General features: G+C 46.1%; 2 protein-coding genes across 16 annotated transcripts in view; one reads left to right on the forward strand and one right to left on the reverse strand.

Annotated features, from left to right (window-relative positions):
- Positions 1–1,068: 1,068 nt before the first annotated feature.
- On the reverse strand, positions 1,069–4,579 carry LOC115325350 (transmembrane protein 165). 3 transcript variants are annotated; one of them, XM_029986066.4, is made up of 7 exons: positions 4,374–4,555; positions 4,098–4,294; positions 3,364–3,462; positions 3,239–3,294; positions 2,279–2,410; positions 2,111–2,216; positions 1,069–1,293 (listed from the first exon to the last, which is right to left on the reverse strand). In XM_029986066.4, the coding sequence occupies exons 2-7, from the start codon at positions 4,252–4,254 to the stop codon at positions 1,229–1,231; spliced, it is 615 nt and encodes a 204-aa protein (XP_029841926.2). In that variant the 5' UTR covers positions 4,255–4,294; positions 4,374–4,555; the 3' UTR covers positions 1,069–1,228. The 3 variants fall into 3 exon arrangements, with proteins under 3 accessions (XP_029841926.2, XP_042145941.1, XP_040359890.1); XM_042290007.1 differs by lacking the exon at positions 2,111–2,216 and having other exon boundaries at positions 1,071–1,293; positions 4,374–4,551; XM_040503956.2 differs by lacking the exon at positions 3,239–3,294 and having other exon boundaries at positions 1,071–1,293; positions 2,111–2,410; positions 4,374–4,579.
- Positions 4,580–17,775: 13,196 nt separating this feature from the next.
- LOC8044067 (C-Jun-amino-terminal kinase-interacting protein 4) overlaps positions 17,776–20,169 on the forward strand; it is a 37,459-nt gene continuing 35,065 nt past the window's right edge. For 8 of the 13 annotated variants that reach the window (XM_029978978.4, XM_029978977.4, XM_029978979.4 and 5 more), the window contains exons 1-2: positions 17,808–18,264; positions 19,959–20,079. In XM_029978978.4, the coding sequence (XP_029834838.2) occupies positions 17,953–18,264; positions 19,959–20,079 (433 nt within the window). In that variant the 5' untranslated portion in view covers positions 17,808–17,952. Of the gene's footprint in view, positions 18,265–19,958; positions 20,080–20,169 lie in introns of all 13 variants that reach the window. The other 5 variants (XM_040503957.1, XM_040503958.1, XM_040503959.2 and 2 more) reach the window with 3 other exon arrangements.

The following is a 20,169-nucleotide window of genomic DNA, read 5'->3' on the forward strand; positions in this document are numbered from 1 at the left end:
ATTTTTGTTCACTCGAAAATAAGGGAACCGTCCTCTCTGTACGCGGGACATGTGGTCAGGAAATTGCAGCAGGGCGGTCAAAATATAATTAGTACACTGTCACTGATTTGTTGCTTTGTCATCAATATGTTCGTTCAAGCGCTTTCTTTTTAAAGCTCACAACCTGCAAAGAAGAAAAAAGACATACTGAAATGTTATTATGTCGCTCCATGGCTACATGGTCATTTATTTTTATGCACATTTCTCATATGCATCTATGGATAATTTAATAACACATCAATGGGAAAGAAAACCGAAAATCCACAATCCGATTTAAAAAAAATGAGGAGAAACAACAGCATAAATCACGAAGAGGGGCATGAATGGGAAACTTGAACAGGAAGCAAACCAGCAGAGAAAATCAGTAGAAACATGAGCCGGTCTTTACTTTAAAATGCAACTGATATATGTGTAATAAAAAGCAATTTCATATAAAACTGCTCCCTCCACATACCTAATGTGCCCCCCCCCCCCCCCTGGCTTCCCAAGCCTAAACCATAAATCCGGCCCTGGCTTCAAAGCTCCATGTATTCGAGGGAGTCATCGGCTGCCATTTGCCATTGAAAATTTCAGGTCACTTATAACATTTTAATAAGATGGCGGTTCTTTCCGATACTTTGGCACCTAATCGGACCGTTATCGCTACATGTATCCGTATTTTATGTATCTCTGTTTTCCGCTCCTGCAATGACCTCATATCAGGTCGCAGTATGTATAAATAAATAAATTAAGTAAAATAATTTGGGGGGAAAAAACGTTCGGTGATGTGTAGTTACTTTTTTTTTTTTTTTTTTTTTTGCGGTAAAAGAAAAACTTTTTTTTCTTCATAGCTATGAAGTTTTGTAAACCTGTATACGGAAGAATGTACGTCCCGTACATTCTTCAGTAATTTAGTGTAAGATTAAATTTATCTACCTAAGCCGATTTTTCTGAGCTCCTCCTTCACCGCAGATTTTCTATATTGAATTGAAAAGGTCAAAAGCGCGAACAAAACGAGTGCAATAAATACACAAAGACGACAAGACAGGCTCTAACTCTCAACTGATTTTATTAGAAACCATCGTCACATATATACTTTAAGTTCAAAGTGTTAAGGTATCACATAAGCAGAAATGCGTTAGTTTATTCGAACAAACCTATACGGTGAAATGAAACAATCAAGTTTTCTTCGTGATCTTGAACTCAAATGTCAGGGGCCCATAAGGACACTGGAGATCGCGAACAACAAGAAAACGAAGCCTCCCAAAAATGTAACTGAAAAGAGAAAGTAAGGCGAATGAACAGGTTGCAGCACAGCTATGCTCCGTTACAGATTCACCGTAACTTGGCAAACAGCGAAGGCTACGGTTCCAGCGAGCCAATCAGCGTGTCGGACATGTGACTATGCTCTGTCTCAATACTCGTTTTCTGTTCAAGACCGGTGTTTTCTCCTCAAGAACGGTAGTAAAAAAAATCCGGCTCCTCGCGGAACATTACTAATTTCCCCCTTTAAGTAGAGAGCTAAGGTATATTTAGGTGCATTTTGGATTGTGTATAACTTATCTTATCAAAAGGCCACGTTTCAAACGCCAAAAGCATCGCTTCTTCCTCGGACAACCAAAGCTCGTAAGAACAACTTCGCGCGGCGTATGAACAGTGCGCAAAATGTCCTTCTTTCCAGATGGATGAATGGATGGTAATGGCTATACCTTTGTAATGGGCGACAGCTTGCGCCACTACCATAACTTTTCTTTTTTAATTTGTATAAATTTCTTGAGCTGCGAACAGCGCTGCCGATGCCACGGGTGGGAGAGAAACACTGCTTCTGAGCGAATTTTGAGCAACAGGCTAATCTCCGAGGGGGACAAAAGCGACGTCTGTGTCACAGAAGAGAGGGTCTGGGTAAAAGAGGAGTTCCTCCTTCCCATCTTCTCCAAGTGATTGGGTTACGCTCTGGCCTCTCTTTAGTAAGGGCTGTCACGTGCTCCGCCTCCGTCGCTCTGATTGGTTCGAGGGGGCCGTAGCGTTCGCCCTTTGCCAGTTGCAGTGAAACGGGGTGCAACGTATAGGTAAGTCCACAAATGATTGCTACCTGAACGAATGGACAACTTGTGGGCAACCAACTGGCCTCCGTAAACTGCAACACAGACGCACAGCCCGTGTCCCAAGATAGCGCCGATGAGCACCCTAGCGATTCCCTGAACAAACAATGGAAAACTTGTTTGCGATAAGCGATTATCCGCAACGTCGGATCGCGTACCTCGTTGGCCGCCATTGCAATGGTGGTTATCTGGGACCTGTCGCCCCACTCTCCGACAAAGATCAGGAAGAACGTTTGCGCCAGACCCGAGTTTCCCGCCAATTTCACCAAATACGAACTGGACTGGGTCGTCTGCAAAAGGAAACTGATTAATGGCCAGTGTCGCGCCCGAACATGTACAGCAATGATTTCCCTGCACACCACCTAGGGGAAGCAAACCCCCCCCCCCCCCCCCCTTGTTTTTCTGAAGGCACCCTCTTTATTCGCAACGACTCTCTCTTTAGTGCCCCCTTCCCCCTTCCCCTCCCGCCCCCCCCCCCCCCCCCCGCCCTAATTTAAATCCCTGGGGAAACTCCTGACGTACAGCGAGGTGCTACATCTGAGTGAAAAAGGTTAAAAAATCCTTCCCCCCCCCCCCCCCCCCTTTTCCAGAATAAGCCTAGCTCAAGCAAAACCAACAAACGGCAGAGTGAACCACTGTGGCAAATATTGTTTAAGAAGAAACAAATAAGAAAACTATATATACGTACATATATATTTGTATTTACACATTGACTTACAATGATATTTTATTGTTTCTCGCAAAAGGGCTTAGCTGGATCTGATATATCTTAAGACTTTATTTTTTCTTTCTTTTTTATTTGTTTTTTTGGTATTAGCCTCCTATGCAGCTATATGGCAATCATATCGCAAGCATGGATGATGCACATCCCTTAATATTCCCTCCATTTTACAATATACTTTGAAGTCTTTTAGGTATCCTTGGTCGGATCAGCACGGCATTACAGCCAAGTATTCTTATAGGTACGAATATTTCAGAACGAGAACATCAGTCTGTACAACTTTGGTGTAAACGTATCAGAAATGTTTTACATTGTATCCATACTCTGCACTCGGCAATCGCGGATAAGATTTGTTTACCCGTAGTGAGGCACGACGGGCGTAGAAATCAGTGTGTACCTCTGTTTCGGCGTCTTTGATGATACTTTTTTCGTCCGCTTCGTTCATTGTGTAGCCTGGAGAACGATACGCGCACATACGTGTTAAAGATATTATGTTCACTAAGAGGGATCCGCTGGACTCACCTTCCGCGATCATCCTCGCACCGAAGAGGAGCAGCAAGAAGACGGAAAGGTAATGCGTGTGCGATTTCTGCAACACAGAGGCCATTGACCCCACCATCGCTACGAGAGAAGCAAACCGACAGAATCAACAGAAAGCTCTAAGGGGCGCAGTTTCACATTAGGTCCGACCCCAGCAGACGCGGTCTCATGGAGCCAACCAAGCAGCGGCAAAAACACATCGTCATGCATTCGTCGTCTTTCCAATCGCCTAAATCATCGACTAAAACAATCGCGCACAGTGAGTACGGCCACGGGAGCTTTTCTTCGTAAGCCATTGGTTTAGCCGGGGATAGCAAACGCGGCAAAGGAGCTTCACTTATCCTGCAGCGCGAGGACCATATGCGGACCTTGAAGTTCGTCTGCTACTTTTGCAGGGGTTGTGGTGACGTCAGAAAGACACCGAACTCTTATTGGCTCTGATTGAAGTATAGTGGGTAGACCTCAAGGCAGCTTGCTTTTATGTATACCCACTATCTCTCAATCGGAGCCAATCGGAGCTTGGAGTCTTTCTGACGTCACCACAACCCCTGCAAAAGAAGCAGACGAACTTGCGCTCCAAATGCCTTCGACAACGCTTCAGCGACTCGGGCGTTCAAAGACGCGCCCTGCCCTTCACTCTCCTTTTGTCAATGACCATAGTTTGCCTTAATTCTTTCTCTCTTTAACCGAATTGTAAAGGAACCGTCGAAGCTCACCCGATAAAACAGTCATCACAACATTTGCGGAGAAGGCCCCGACGATGACGGATGACTTGGCATGCTGCATGGCCATCAAGGCGGCGATGAAGAACGTCTTGTCTCCCAGTTCCGAAAACACAATCACGATAACGGAAGACAAGCCTTGAGAGTCCATCCTGCTATCCGCTTCACCGTCCTTCAGTTCGCTTGCTCCGCTGCAATTAGCCGAGCACCGCGCAAACGTTTCATCGAATTGTATTTTTGGGGATACACGCACCGATAGGGATGACTTACCTAATGTTGTGCTTGCGGGGGCTATTTTGTATCGGAGCGTGAATATAGTATGCGTGAGCGGCAGTCTTGGTCTATATGGTGGTTTACTGAAGAGGGTTCATATCTTTTCCCCCCTTCCACGAGTCAATTGTCTATGCCCGTATCTTATCTATATTTTCTGCGTGCGTCTTCGAACTTTCTTGCCTACTTGGCGCCGTTTCCCAATGAGGGTCACGCGGAACATTAACGGTTTTCCATTAACGGGTTTCCCTCCCTCGCTCCGCCATTATTTTGAGAAATAACACGTAAGCAGTATGATCACGACACGACAGTAATGACCAATGTTATTTAGTACCCAATATTCTCACCTATATTTCGTTTTCCTGCCTGTATTTGATTGGAGCGAGCGCTGTGATCGCGAGCTAGCGCCTGCGAGCCTGCGCAGTGAAGCCAGCTTTGAAGGTAAGAGGCAAACTTGAGAAGTAATCCGTTACAAGGAACGGATTACTTGTAATTCGTTACTTTTTTAAGAACTGCCGCGTTACTTTTTGCGGCAGTAATTTGCAATGTAATTTCGTTACTATTATTGGTAACGGATTACTATAATTACTGCCGCCTCGGTGGCTCCGAGGCGAGAGCGCCGGCTTACGGATCCCCAGGTGGCGGGTTCGAATCCCGACCGAGGTGCCCGCAATATGACGGAGGCTTATTGCGGAAAAGGCGCCGTGTAACCGCGAGCTTTCATTTGCACGTCAAAAGATCCCCAGGTGGTCGAAATTAATCCTCAGTCCTCCGCTGGGGCGTGCCAGATGCCCGTCGTAGGTTTGGCACGTAAAACCCCCAAATTTGATTGATTACTATAATTACTCGTTATTTCTTAAAAATTAGAACGTAATACAGAAGCTCGAGCAATATGGGCAGGCAATTCAGCAACATAAAGATAGCAAGTTCAGCAAAATAGAAAGCATCGTGAAAAGGAGAATAATTAACCGAAAAGAAAACACGATTTTTTGTATGACCGGTCACTTGAACCACTAGGAAAAGGTGCAATACATATACAAAAATGCACACACAAAAAAAGGTTAAGAAGACAACGCATGCAGCGCATGCATTTTTAAGTACTGCATGCAAATGTGCAAATGCATGCAAATGTTCATGCATAAGCTGACAGTGCGTCAAAGCTACAGGCACGAGACCGGAGCTTCGAGACGTTGTACTCATCCTTGAAAGGTCCGTTTCAAAAGGGAGCTTTCCTATAGATCGATTCCTCACCTCCGAATCTTCTAGCGGAGGTAGATGCTGCTACTGAGCATGCGCACCGCTAGCGTTGTCTGCAGAATTCCAGGGAAAATTTCCGGAGGTCGTAAGCTAGCGGGATGGCGGGTGTGGTTGCAGCTTTCGCTACCTTGCCAGCTTGCAGGTAAACGGAGTGCACCTATACATTCTTTCTCTTAAATACAATATTTTATATTTGCGGGCGTATGAGGAATGGGAAATAGTGTGGCAAAACATTTTTTAAACATCAAAATTGTTTTTTATTGTTTTCTCGATAAGTGTACGGGAAAAGTAAGAACGGTAAAGTAATTTGTAACGTAACCAGTAAAGTAATCCGGTACTTTTCAGTGAAACTAATTTGTAACGGTAATTCATTACGTTTGAGGCTCGGTAATTTGTTATTAGAGAGTTTTTGTAGATAGTTTTCGCCGTCCCGCAACGCTCTCCGCAATCTGCCACGGTACCCGGAACTCTACAGTCAAGGCCATCGGCGCGCAGGCGCAGTAGTGGCTTCTTCGTTGCGGTGGGCTTAGCGGAAGGGAAAACGCGGTCTGCTAAAACTCCTTTTTGTAATCCATTACATTTTTCACGCAACAGGCACAAGTATGGTAAGAGGTGAGCTGCACAACAAGCGCGAATATGACGTCGGCGCTTTTTCTCACTTTATTTCGAATGGGTGCCTTCATGTGCGCTTTGCTTAGGGTGATGTGGTCATTTTGTTCCGAACGTTTTTTTTTTTTTTTTTTTTCTTTTTTTGAAATCCCTGAAAAAAGCGTGTCCCTACACGTGCTCGTGGCGCTGACTGTGCTACGGCGACATTTTGTTTTCGACGATTTCTTTGGGTTTGCTCTGTGCGCGCACTGTCGGCATCGGGTACTACTACTACTATACTCCGCGACAACTTTTCTTGGCAATGCAGTGAAAGGTACAGGCCTGCGTTCCCTCTTCCATTATGAGTGCGCGCGGGTTCTCCTCCTCTCCCCGGAAATGGAGAGAGGAGGAGACCCCGTGCACAGCTTTACTTCGCTCAAAATGAGAGAGGAAACGCGTGCCTGTACCTTCCACTGCATTGCCAAGAAAAGTTGCAGAGCCGTATATAGAAAGAGTTTGGACAATGGGAGGAGCGGGCAGAGCCAGGGCGTGCACGAGACGGAGATAGAATGCGTGACGTGCTCTCTTGGCCAAACAGAAGCCGGAAATAATCACCTAGTGGTGGTAGCGCGAAACATTTTAATAAGTGCGTAAGAATTAAATGAAGTAACTTTTCATGGTGGAAAATATAGTGCACGTGATGTTTCGATTATGATCATGCAAAAAGATGTAAGCATCGAATGTGCCGCTCGAACCCTCTTTTGCTCGGTCGGAGCTTGACCGCTCGGACGGCATTTTCCCGGTCCTCAGCACCTGGCGTGCGAATCACGTCGATCGTTGTCCTGGAATGTGATTTTGCATGGCCGTGATCGAAAAATCACGTGCACCATATTTTCAGTCACCTAGAGTTACTTTGACGTACTTATTACTTTTGTTTCTCGCGACCACCGCCAGGGCATTGTTCGCGACTTCTGGCTGGCCACATTCGAATTTGTGGAGACACCCTGGAACACGCCCAGCACGCTTTCGGCCTATGGCGCCGCCTCATTTTCGGCCTATGGCGCCTCCACAATAAGCGGCCCAACTCTCAATATACGGATGTGTGCAAATTATGGAATCACCCTAAAAAAAAGGACATTCAGGCACCCTAACTTCGAAAGGGTACTGGCGGGCATCAGAATTTACTACTGAAACATGGCGCCCGACTGGTGCCTCAGGAGTGCAACCACGTGGAACTTGCGCGTGAACCTTTGGCAGGCTTGTCCTCCCGAGCAGAGACATGGCGACGGCCAGATGCCCTGCTTGCAATCGCCCATAGACTACAGGGCCACTTGCTTGCAATTGTTATAGACGATTGCAAGCAAGTTGCACGTACTTGCCTGCAAGATTGCATGCACTTGCCTGTAACAAGTGCAGGCAACTGCATGCAATAGACCTTTTGCTAAATTACCCAAGCACCAAGGAGCATGCTGCGAGTGTAGTTACACGCGCTTCACGTGCTGGCGTCTGCAACAGTAACTGTTCTAAAGCAAATGACTAATACAACAGGCATCTTGCACGCGTGTTCGTCAACGCTTCATTTTGGTTATTTACTTCGAATACCGTATACGGGGAATGTGAGCGCGTGTGGAGCGTGTACATAGCATACATTCCCAGCATTCTCCTTGATACTTGGGCAATTTAGCAATACGTTTATTACAAGTATGGCGACGTGCGCGATCGAAAGCGTCGCTGTGGTCGGCCTTCCACGATTGGCTGAATGTTGACTATGACGTCAGCAAAGGATTTCTCATTGACAAAAATAAGAGTAATGTAAGAACTTTAATTTTGACAGTGTTGGCAGTGTTGGTTTCAGAGCGTAATGATTTCAGTTAATGGGAGCTTGTGAGGCTGCGCGTGTAGACAACAATCGCGGCGCTGCAGGCAGGGCAGCAGAAAGTCGCTGCAATTCGCACGTGCCGCGGCACGTGCGCGTGCACGCGGTGCACGCGCACAACCACCACCATACTGACCCTACTGCCTATGCGCCGATGTCGAAACCTATCGCGATCTTCACCACTCCGGTCCCAACACTACCCCGTATATCAGTAGTTTGTTCTTCCACCATGCCATGGCCAGAGATTTGTGACAGACGCTTCTAATTAACTTATCTGGCTCCACGTGGCGTATTTACCTTTTACTCTTATGCCCTGTGCTAATTTCCGACAAATCTGGATGTGTGCCGAGTGAAAAAACAAAACCAAAATTCAAAGATAAAAAAAAAAAGGATGAGATAACGAGTGCTTGGCGATCGCAACATATTGATAACTTTATCATTCTCCGTCACCATTTCATGAGGACACTGCGATCAAAGGAAGAACTTCGGAACTTCCTAAACAATTTCGCAGAAATTTTAGGGTTGACCTGGGAGTGCGATATACTTAGGTACCTTCAGATATAACTGTGTTGTCAGTGAGTAGAAGCATAACACGTAATGTTATTATTAGTGGCTGATTCCGTTCAAGACGTATCTATAAGGATAGATTGCCGGCTATTCCGGGCACATAATTCTTTCCACGTTGATTTATTTCCACTTTCCGCCCAGGGGCGGATCCGGAGCTCCGTTTTGGGGGAGGGGGGAGGGCCATTCTTTCGTGTGCACCGGGGGGGTCCACCCATGTCAAATTGCCCTCCGAGAAGGGGGGAGGTGGGGCGCCCCCGTCGCCCCCCCCCCCCCCCCCCCCCCCCCCTTGGATCTGCCCCTGTTTCCGCCTGGTGCAGTGTTGTCACCAACAAGGAAAGTCACATGAATTTAGAACGGAAAATAAACGTTTAATGAGGTGAACTTGCACCTACAAACATAAAGAAAAAGGTGCCACGCATCTTGTGTCGGCGACGGAAGATGAATGACCAGAGGCAGCGCGTTACCGCTACTTTCATACACTCGGAACGTTCAGGATTGTTCTGAACAAGAACACTGGATGACAGCCGTGAATGGGCAGGGATTTCTCAGAACACGATGAAAAAAATAGCGCAAGAAAAGACGAAGGCAGGGACAGGAACCAAACACACAAGAAAGACAAGCGCTATTTTTTCATCATCAACTCGCCCGGCTCTTACTACAGTTTATTTCTTGGAAGAGTACACAATGAATAAAATAAGGGTCCGGGACGAGCGGGATTTGAACCCCATTCCTCTGCGTGAACCGCATGCGTAGCCAAATCCACCACGCATGCGGCTTTTCTTTTCTTTTTTTTTTTTTTTCTTCTTTTTCGGATTTGGACGATGACACAAGACAGTGACAAACAATCGCGATGAAACACTAAAAGACACCAGCCATCTTGGCTCATGTCGAATATGCCAAAAGTCTTTGAGGGCACACAACACATCGAAAAGTGGCAGCCACTCAGTTGCAGGTTGCTGGTCCTTTGAGAATTCCCTCAGAAAACACATGTGCTCAACAAAATACTTACGCAGGTGGCGAACATCGATATCCGCGTGGCGCACAGCCATGCGGCACTCCACATGCTGTGCTGGCCCAGCAGTAGGATCGTGTCGTAGGGAACGTCATTTTTCCTTCTATCGCTCAAGAAAGTATGTCATGGGGCACTAATGGAAGCCCTTTTTGAGGGTCCCTTGCAGGACGTCTTAAAAGAGGTATCCGTTCCAACAATCTAGGAAAACGTGATCAACAGTTTCCTGCTTTCTGCACAGTATGCAGTTGTCAGACCAAGCTACTGGGATGCCTTTTCAAGCTAACCAGGTTTTACCTGTGTTTGACTATATGAAACTTGAAAAGAAAAAAAGTATTCGCGTTAGGGGGTACCATCATTCGCTTGACTCACTTTAAGATATCCCACTCTGGGACTGCACTGTACAAAAAACGATACAGAGAAGTTAAAAAGGGCAAATCAATTAAATCCTTCATTGGTCGCTTACTCCACACACAAGACAAGTATTTCAGTGAGAAACGCGTGACGAAAAACCATTAAGCACCAACATCTTTCATACACCCGCATACACAGATTGGAAACAATATACCCTTGAAGCGCATCATGCGATCTCACTTAAATAAGGGTTTGTAAAAATGTTTCTTTCTGGTCTCCGAGAAAAATAAATCTGTATTGGCAAGTTGCATCACAAAGAGATTAACATCCCCCCCCCCCCCCCCCCCTCCCCGGGGCCTTCACTCTACGAAACAGGTTTGTAAATAAAAACAGCAAAAACACAGTGCATACGTTGTTGTACGTTAATTCATGAGCAATGAAGCGCCTTCAAAACATACCACACATTTGCGCTAAGACACGCATTGCAAGCCGATCGATGCCCGCGTGCTAAAGTAGACATCCCATAACCTCCCAACTTGGTCGTTTTTGAGCGCAAAACTTCTCCCTTATCGCACCAATAGTCGTCATTGTTGTGGTAGTGTTCCAGGGGAACTTCAGAATAACGGGGCGGCGATTCGTTCCCACGTTTAAAATCACCCGGCGTTGAAGGCCCCCAAATCGCCGTGCCAAAGACCCAAACACTTATTCCGGTTGACGGCCAAACACTTGTCCCAGTTGACGGCCAAACACTTGTCCCAGATGACGGGGTATTTTCGCAAAATATTTTTGTGAGCTCAACGGGTTTTTGGACACTCTTGGAGTCTACGCGGAAATCGTCAGATCATCCGCGTATGCTAAAATACGCACTTCTGTAGCTTCCAGCTTAAATGCACGAATGAAACTACTCTGAATAATACTTAGGCAAAGCAACTTAGGAAAAATACAAAAAAAAAAAAAAAAAAAGAAAAGGCGGAAGTTAACAGCATTGTCGCACCGAAAAAAAAAAAAGAAAAAAAAAAAAGAAAAGGCGAATACGGTCGTTTACACACTTGTTTACAACAAGGGGCGCACTTTTTGTACGCCATGCGTGAACCGTCGCCTAAGACAGACCCCAGGTTAACATGTTCTATTTTAGAAAAAAAGAATTTCGTGTGACACGCAATCAAACATTTTTTTTTTAGGTCGGTTTGTAACATGGCAGTTACTAGAAAAGAGTCACAACACACCAGAGCGCTCCGGGCAACATGCACATGGGTTGTGATGCTCCTCTCTTTCAATTCCACACGTCTGGTGTGGGCCGACGATAATGTTTATAACACACAACAAAGTGCTGGGGGGTCCTCACTTTTGCGTATAAAATCTTGCACAAAAACGACGGGGGTAAGACTTTCAATCTGTATGCTTCACTGAATACGCAGTGTAAAAAAGGAGCAAATTCGCTCCTAAACGTTTTACAAAACTGAGCGCTCAGACCGCATGGTCCTGGAGCTTTTCCATGCTTCAAATTGTGAATCGCCTTTTCAAATTCCGGTAACGTGATGGGCTGTTCTAACGTTTCGCTTAAATCCACTAAAAATCTCGGCAGTAAACGCAAATAAAACCTCTAGAAACCACCTTTTTTGGGCGCATAGTAACTGAAATGTTCTTTATAATATCCTTCGAAAGTGCGTTCGATGATTCCTATATCGGGCGACCAGTGATACACAATCTCTTACTTCATTCTTACTCGCGTATTTTTTTTTTTTTTTCTGCCCTTTCGCCCTTTTTGTAGGTATCTCTCCGAGCGATAACCGCTTCCAGTATCAAGAACCCCACGGCGTTTTTTTTATTTTTTATACAGATTGTTTTGTCAGAAAACGAACCGAGAATAGTGCATTCCACCCTCATCGGCTTGTGAAGTAATGCGTTTACAGTTTACACCGTTCCCTTCTTTCTTTTACTCCTGTTTAAAAAAAACAAAAAACTGAAGCGTTCAAGAGCTATCATCTTGGTTTCCTGTCCGAGCTCTTCCGTATTAGCTCTTGCCGAATCTTCGAGATGTGGGCGAACCCTGTTTACAAAACATTATTTATTTAGAAGCGTCGCATTAAATTTCCCTAAATTCCAAACTTCTTCAGCTTTTCTTTAAAGGGGCACTGACACCCCAAAGGTCGTATTTATTTTTATTGTCTAAAACGATGCAAGTTGCAGTCATAGACACGCAAAAAAAACCGCATCGCAAAAAAAAAAAAAATTTCCTGCGCGCGCGCGCGCCTTTTTATTTTTGGCGTTTGATTTTCCCGCCTCTCGCCTCCTCGCTTCTTTTGATCGGTGACGTCAAAAATCAGGAAATTTAGAAGCTTTGTAGGCGACATCTCTATAACATTTAATTACGGCAATCCTAAAACATGTTTTTTAACGCAATTGCGAACGCACTACGGCCCTTCTTTTGGAAATACCAAAAATCGGGAGTTCGTTGTGGTGCCGTCTCCTGGATTTGTATCCTCCAACGGAAAACAGGCGACACCGCTCAAAACCGGTCCGCCGCAACGCCGGCAATCGCTCCTTTCCTCCTCGCTTCGGGTCGCCATGGCAACAGCAGGGAGTGGTGAAAGAAAGGGGGACTCTCAGGTCTCCGCAATTTTTGACGTCAAGGCACCGGCGCCGATCGCGCGGGAACTTCGAATTCGGCATTTGGAAATTGTTTTTTTACTTCACAAGTACTGAATTCCAAAATTTCAAATTTTGAGGGTAATGTTCCGGCATCGTTTTCAACCGTTTCGGATAATAAAAAAAAATATGATTTTGATGTGTCAGTGCCCCTTTAAGGGAACAAGGCGTAAATGATACAGGAGCATGATCACACTAAAGGACACGCGACCAACCTCACACTGCTTGCACTGGCGTGAGCAGTGGCGCAGACAGGGGATAGTTTGGGGGGTTTCATGTCAAAACCACCCCCCCCCTCTCCCCCCCCCCCCCCCCCCCCGGGGACCGTAGTGCTTGCATATTGACAAGTTTGAAAGAAACGTACGCACTAGCAGAGCGTGTGCACCTTGCTCCTTGAAAATGCGCGTACTGTCCACCTCGTCCACTTGACTTGCTAAGTACATCCTCGGACTCACTGCGTTCGACCGTATTATTAAAAAATAAATAAATAGTGTATTTTCATTGCGCGCCATTCGCTCTGTCATGCCCTGCACAAAAACAGTTAAAATCACCCAAAAAATAAAAAAAGTCGGTGAGTTTGAACGTACTTTTCGATGCGCTCAAAAATTAGGAGGAGGACGTCTAGGACGACTTCTAGGACGACCTCGAGAACGACGCCTAGAGATGATAACAAGGGATCAGGACCTCGCCATCTAATAATGCCAAGGAAGGCTGACTCACGCTGGTTGCTCCCTCTTTTTTTTTTTTTGATTTTTATTAATTCATACTTGCCACGACCAATGGGGAGTTTTCTGTCAACATCCGCGGATGCATCCGACGTCCGAGGAGCGTCTAAAACGGTTAGGTTGTGTTTACGTTCGACGCAAAGTGGCGGACTTCATGACCACACCACCCTAAGGTCACTTTACACCAGCCCCCAAAACAGTTTTGCCCGTGACGTCACGTCTCCCGGGATGCATCGCGCTCTGCGATGGATGATCTCCGAGCGCTCGTTGGAAATAGCTAAGATCGGTCCTTTGGAACGAAATATATAGCCATCCGGTGGCGTAAGCAGAGGGGTGGTTTGGGGGATCAACCCCCCCCCCCCCCCCCCCCCTTTTTCTCCAAAACATTTTTATAGCAAAGCTGTTTATGGCTCTCCGAGCGCTCGTTGGAAATAGCTAAGATCGGTCCTTTGGAACGAAAAATATAGCCATCCGGTGGCGTAAGCAGAGGGGTGGTTTGGGGGATCAACCCCCCCCCCCCCCCCTTTTCTCCAAAACATTTTTATAGCAAAGCTGTTTATGGCTCTCCGAGCGCTCGTTGGAAATAGCTAAGATCGGTCCTTTGGAACGAAAAATATAGCCATCCGGTGGCGTAAGCAGAGGGGTGGTTTGGGGGATCAACCCCCCCCCCCCCCCCCCCCCTTTTCTCCAAAACATTTTTATAGCAAAGCTGTTTATGGCTAGGGTTTCGTGAATTTTTCATGTGCGTCAACAAAAACTCAGGTCCCGAAATTCGCGCGACCGGGTGACGCGCGACACGCGCCACCCGGTCGCGCGTGTCTAGTTCCCTCAGGCTCATGATTCCACGCGAATGGTTATAAATGGAATCGCTCATGATTCCATGCGAATGTATATAAAAAGCCAGAAAGACAAGTTGCCGTTCTCCATTTTCAATTTCACTTCTCTCGTCGTGATGGGGAGACCGCGTATAGTCCGGACTCCCGAAGAGTAACGCGCCTACGAAGAGCAACGGCGGGGACGGCAACGAGAATGTCAGCGGCGGCGACGGCGGGCGTCAAACACCACCGATGAAGATCGTGCACTGAACGCTCAGCGCATGAAGCAAACCAGATAAGACGACGAATGTCGCGAATGTCGCGATGACCACCGATCAAGACATTAGAGAGTTTTAGTAGATCGTTCCCATGACTCCGATAACGATATCCCGATACCCCGCCACCGCCTCCCTTGCGCATGCATAGTATCGTTATCGGGGCTATCGGAGGTATCGGAACGATCTACTAAAACTCTCTAATAAATGTGTTCGTACCTTTGTTCAAAATTCTGTGTCACATCTGAGTCGTGTGCTAAACATTTTCGCTGGTCATCTAAATCACAGAATGGAATGGCTCATGATTTTTTTTTTTTTTTTTATGTAAAGGAAGACAATATGTGCGTGACTACCGAACCAGCCATGTACGTCGATTACTACGCGGGAAAATGAGACAAAGTCTCCCCCCCCCCCCGAAAATAATTCCTGGCTACGCCACTGTAGCCATCCGTTCAAAGTACAAGTGCAACTGAAATTTTTTTTTTTTTTAAAGCGATATTAAAGGAATACGTCAACGAAATTCGAAATATACCCTTCGTGTTCAGAAATAGGCTGAATATGATCCACAATATCCATAATTGACAATCGCACGTTTGCATTTCGAGCCCGATGGCTGTATTTTTCATTATAAACGGCCCGCTCTGGCAAACGATCGGAGAGCAGCCAGCGGAGAGCACGTGACATCCACCTCAATCGTGACGTAGATTGTCTCGGAACGAGCATAGCTGCGGCGAGGCTGACGTCGAGAGGATGGCCTAGCCGTTCCAGCCACCGAAGTGACCGAAGCACGCCAGCGATCGGGCAACCACAACTAACCCCAAAGCTGCTTTTGTACTAATTTTGAAGTGACGGGTTAATCTTATATAATCTTGTAGAGGGACAATAGCGACGTCTGGGAAACACAAAAGGAAGTCTCGGGGAGAGGGGAGGTCAAGGTTTTTAGACGGGCATTACAAACGGGGCGTTAGCGACATCCACCAAATGCTGTTTGTTAGTCGCTTAATTGGCTTTAAAATTCGTTTTCGCGTCTTTTTCTACAAGAGATTGGTGCGTCTCATGTGATAATGCTTCCTTGAACACAAATAAAAAAAAAAAAAAAAAATAGGCGCCGAAATTTTGTTGTAGTATTTCGTTAAAACGATAGTTTTACGGGCGACACTTTGCAGAGGTTTCGACCTCGTCTCCTGTCGTCGCCAATGACTCCGGTTTGAAACACTTGTTTGCAAACATTACTCGCATTATGCGAAATCCAAATTTGGCAGTATCCATGTTGCTACGCGTCATGTTGGATGGTTTTAGAAACTTACACCGCGCTTACCTACTTAACGGATCACCTCGAGCACCGGGCACAAATATATATTTCGCTCACAGTGCGCGAATAAACGAAATCGATAGCTGCAGCACGGTCGCGCAATGCGGACAAGCACATGTAGTGGGCCGCAAAGGGCCTCTAGGACATATACAATGTTTTTTTTTTCTTTTTTTTTTTGTCTTTTTTTTTTTTGAAGGTTTAGAGAAAGTTATACATGTAAAACTTAACAATTTTTGTGAAAAAGAAAAAAAGAAAAGCGATACTGACTGATTCTCAGTATGACTTCCGAAAAGGACGCTCCACTGAACTAGCCCTTCTCCAGCAAAAAGAAATGATCCTAAACAATATTGAAAACGAACTTCTAACATTGGGGATTCTGAAGCGATATTAAAGTTATAGCTTTACGGGCGACACTTTGCAGACATTTCGACATCGTCTCTTGTCGTTGCCACTACAGAAAAACCCTGCTCTCCACTTTTGCCGCGAGACCAGGGAAATCGGGTTTTCCCGTTGGCCGCGCAGCGCGGGGATGGGAAGCGACGAAGGGAGAATCATCGTGTCGTCTGCTTGAAGGACTTGTTTTCAAACATTACTCGAGCAATGCGAAATCCCATTTAGCAGTATCTAGTTGCTACGCGTAATGTTGGATGATTTTAGAATCTTCCACCGCGCTTGCCCACTTACTTCACGGATCACTGGTGGCAGTCGTGAGTGGCATCCACGACGTCAACCACGACGGCTATGAGAATGAAACACGTCACTTCCGTCCTCATGGTACGTAACGGCACCATTCCACCCGCATGCGCGACCGTGCTACAACTATCGTTTTCCTTTCTTCGCACTAAGCGAAAATTACTACTTTTTTTTTTAAAGTTTTTGACAGCCTGTTTATTTTTATGCAAATACGCGATGCACCTGTCATGAGCTGCTCTGCTGCCATTTGCTTCCAAGGGTGGCACGTGGCACGGACTTCGTCCCGTGAATTGGCGCGTGTTTGTCGCCACTTGTAAGAGAAACACGAACAGATCAACGTGTATTTCTGGCTCGAGTGCTCGTTTCGCGAAAGGGTCTTACAAAGCTGTGTTCTCGTAAAGCCCCTTCATGTTCTAAAAGTAGCGCAAGGTGTGTCGATGCACGAGGCACGTGCAACGTGCAGCCCTTGGGAAGATCATGGCGGCACAGCGCAGCACTGAGCTAGATTTCAGACGCCATGCTCTTCCCAGAAGTGGCGCGTGGCAAGTGTCTCGAGCATTTCCCCAACAATTAATGGCGCCACTTTTCCCAGGATAGAGGGGCTTTACGTTCTCGTGCGTACAGTCCAAGGAGGTTTGGTGTAATCTTCGTTGTCATGAAAGCCAACGAGCGGGAAGAAGGGCATTTGGTCACCGCCATGTCTCCAATCGTGTGAGCATGTAAGCAAACACGTGCTATTATACGTTTTTCAAAGTTACTTTCACGCGCATGCTCCACATCCTTGCATGCATGGGGAGCCAGCCCTTTTAAAGTTCAAAGTCAAAGCTTTGAGAAATAATGGCAACGAAAGTTTCGATTATAGGACGCATACGTTGTTCTTCAACGACATAAGAAAGAAGCTTTTTTTTTTTAAGTTGAATTTTAGCTTTTTTCTCGTTATCTGTTTTCATTATGAGTCGCATTATCATCGTTATTTTCAATTTGGGCAGTGCGAGGATTCATGGACGCTTTCGCTTTTTGCCACCTATACAAAAGACAGACCGAGCATACGCATAAAGCTAATCACGTATTCATTACACGGGAAACGAAACACGTCACGGCAGTCGCTTATTTGTTTTCAGATTAGTCTTGAGCCACGCTGGCCACTCTGCGATTGCTGCGATTGTACTGTAATTGCTGTAAATCTGCCGAACCGGTTAACCCCACAAAGAGCAGGGCACAGCCAACGCAGCCAACCTAAACGCACATAGTTGACCGTGCTCTCCTCTCCCATCTCCGCACGCATGCGCTCGGGACGGTTGTTGGCAGTTCGCAACTTCGCATCGGGATCTCCTATCGTTATGGGTGTCTGGGCCATAGGCCTAGGAAATCTCCATCTCCACGCCCCAGACACCAAAATCATCACCGAGTGAACGACCCAGGAAACTCCGCCGCACCGAGCGCGACCCAGATCACAAAGATGGAGACCGAATCGCCGATGCAGGAGACAGTCTACGGGACGGGCAACGAGGAGACGCACGACGTGATGTCCGAGAAAGTCCAGACCCTGGCTGGGAACATCTACCAGGAGTTCCAGCGAATGATCGAGAAGTACGACGAAGATGTCGTGAAAGACCTGATGCCGCTCGTGGTGAACGTACTCGAGAGCCTAGACCTGGCGTGCATGGAAAACCAGGAGCATGAGGTCGAGCTGGAACTACTCCGGGAGGACAACGAACAGTTGGTGACTCAATACGAGCGCGAAAAACAGCTGAGGAAAGCGTCCGAACAGGTAAGTCAGTGCATTCATCCGTCTAAAATGAATCGCCCGTTTGTTTGCCACTTTGCGGACGCTGGCTTTTGTGCTGCGAGGGCATTTATCGACTGATGTCGTTCAACCGTGGACATCTTTGGAGAGCATCGCGGGGCAGCAAGCGTTACAATATGCTAGCTTTCCTTTCTTCTCTTTAAAGAATACTGGAACATAGATTGACCATTATGTAAGCTAGAATTTAGGTAGCAACAATGAAGTCCTGTTAAATATAGCGACCGCGTTGTTCACGGTATTCGGAGCGTGTTATGCGATGCCCGTCTGAGTTTCTAGGTCGAGCTTTCACGCTTTTGCGACGTCAGGGCCAACTTATGCCAGCATCCGCTCTCGCGACTCGGCTTACATTGAGAAATCGGGTGACTGCTGTGCGTCAATAAAGGATTGGCAAAAGAACATATCCTGTTGAACGCTTTTTTATTTTATTTTTTTAATGTATGTGGCTCATGTGGTTCCTTCTTCTACAGTTTTACGCCGTCCTAGCACTTCGGGATGCTGAATCTTATCACGGAAGTGAAGAGATCGCGTCTGATATGTTTGCGTAAGGAATTTTTGAGTGGTAGTGCTGTAGCTTGGCGGCAGTGTTCCTGAGAGTTCAAGCAGAAGAGCAGCTTAACGTTGGATAACTTTTTGTTTTCTTCTGGATAGTTTCGATCAGCTGTGATTCGAACTCTCCGATATCTCAGCTGTTCCTGACCTACTTTTCTTTAGCAATCCTCAGGCCGTAAATTATAAATAATAATAAAAAAAAAGAATAGTCGCAAGTTCACCACTTTCTTGACTGCATTTTGACAATCGAGTAATGAAATCATCCGTTCCCTTTTTGCGGAAGCGTGCGTTGGTTTCGTTTGTGGCGTCAAACTGACAGGATTAAACACTTTGGCCGTGTAGCCGTGGCTTTCAAACGGCTACGTGCTTTTGAATGAACTTTTGCCTCTGTGCGTACGCGCACAAAAAAAAAAAAAAAAAAAAAGACGAATGTAAACATAGTTGCTTCGCGCGCGTACGTGCAAGGTCGTTGCTGCCTACACGTCTTTTGCTAGGGTGTTTCTTGAAGCGTGGGACTGCCTCGCCATCGACGCTAACAGGATTGTATTGTCGGTCCTGCATTCAATGCCATTCTATTTTTTTCTGGAGTGCTGTCACCCTTGCTTTATTTTGCATCTGTGTGCAGTGGGGCTCTTGATTTTTGTGTGCATCCATTGGCTGGTGGGTATATTCAGACTTCATTTGTTAGCGTATTTCCAGTATGAAGCTTCGTTCGGCAGCGTTTCTACGAGGGATAGACCTTTGTCAAATGTTCTTAGCTGGTTTCTCAGAAAATATAGTTTTGAGGTGTGTGTTCAATGGCATATAAGATCAGAGCTGCTTCATCGAAAGGCATGAGTAAGCATTACAAGAATCCCTCGTCGCTGATTCCCAAAGGAATTAACTGGTGTTACAATCATCTTTTGTGCTAATCACCTAAAAAAATTCACTTACTAATTTTACTAATCACTTGAAAGACAGAAAAGGCAAAGCTGCACTAAAGTCATTCTTATACCTGTCACTTACAACTGAGTACTCAAATTGCCATGAAAAGAAATTCAGCTCTCTTTTGAAAGAAGTGGCTCAGTTGTCATTTGACTGCCATTATTTCTTAAAATGTTTCTTCGCAGAAACTTTTAGAAGTCGAATACACGGTCGACGATGACCGTCGAGACCTCGAAGGCAAGGTTGAGGGCCTTGAATCCGTCATTCGGATGCTGGAGCTCAAATCTAAGAACACTTCGGATCACGGTAAGCCTCGCACGGAAAGAATCACTTGGTGTGATGGGAGCGTCCACAGTGGAGTGGGACCCTTTCTCACTGAACCATGTTTTTCTTCCT

The sequence above is a fragment of the Ixodes scapularis genome, unplaced genomic scaffold (assembly GCF_016920785.2).
Source record: "Ixodes scapularis isolate PalLabHiFi unplaced genomic scaffold, ASM1692078v2 PGA_scaffold13__105_contigs__length_92229423, whole genome shotgun sequence".
In the NCBI taxonomy this organism is placed as follows: Eukaryota; Metazoa; Arthropoda; class Arachnida; order Ixodida; family Ixodidae; genus Ixodes; species Ixodes scapularis.

What these genes read in the sequence shown, in the direction of transcription:
- LOC115325350 (XM_040503956.2), bottom strand. Translation starts at nt 4,254, where the DNA reads ATGGACTCTCAAGGCTTGTCTTCCGTTATCGTGATTGTGTTTTCGGAA. An exon ending in TGCGAGGATGATCGCGGAAG is followed by an intron (nt 2,411 to 3,363) that starts GTGAGTCCAGCG and finishes TTCCTTTTGCAG; the next exon opens with ACGACCCAGTCCAGTTCGTA. An exon ending in CAAGTTGTCCATTCGTTCAG is followed by an intron (nt 1,294 to 2,110) that starts GTAGCAATCATT and finishes TTCTCTTTTCAG; the next exon opens with TTACATTTTTGGGAGGCTTC.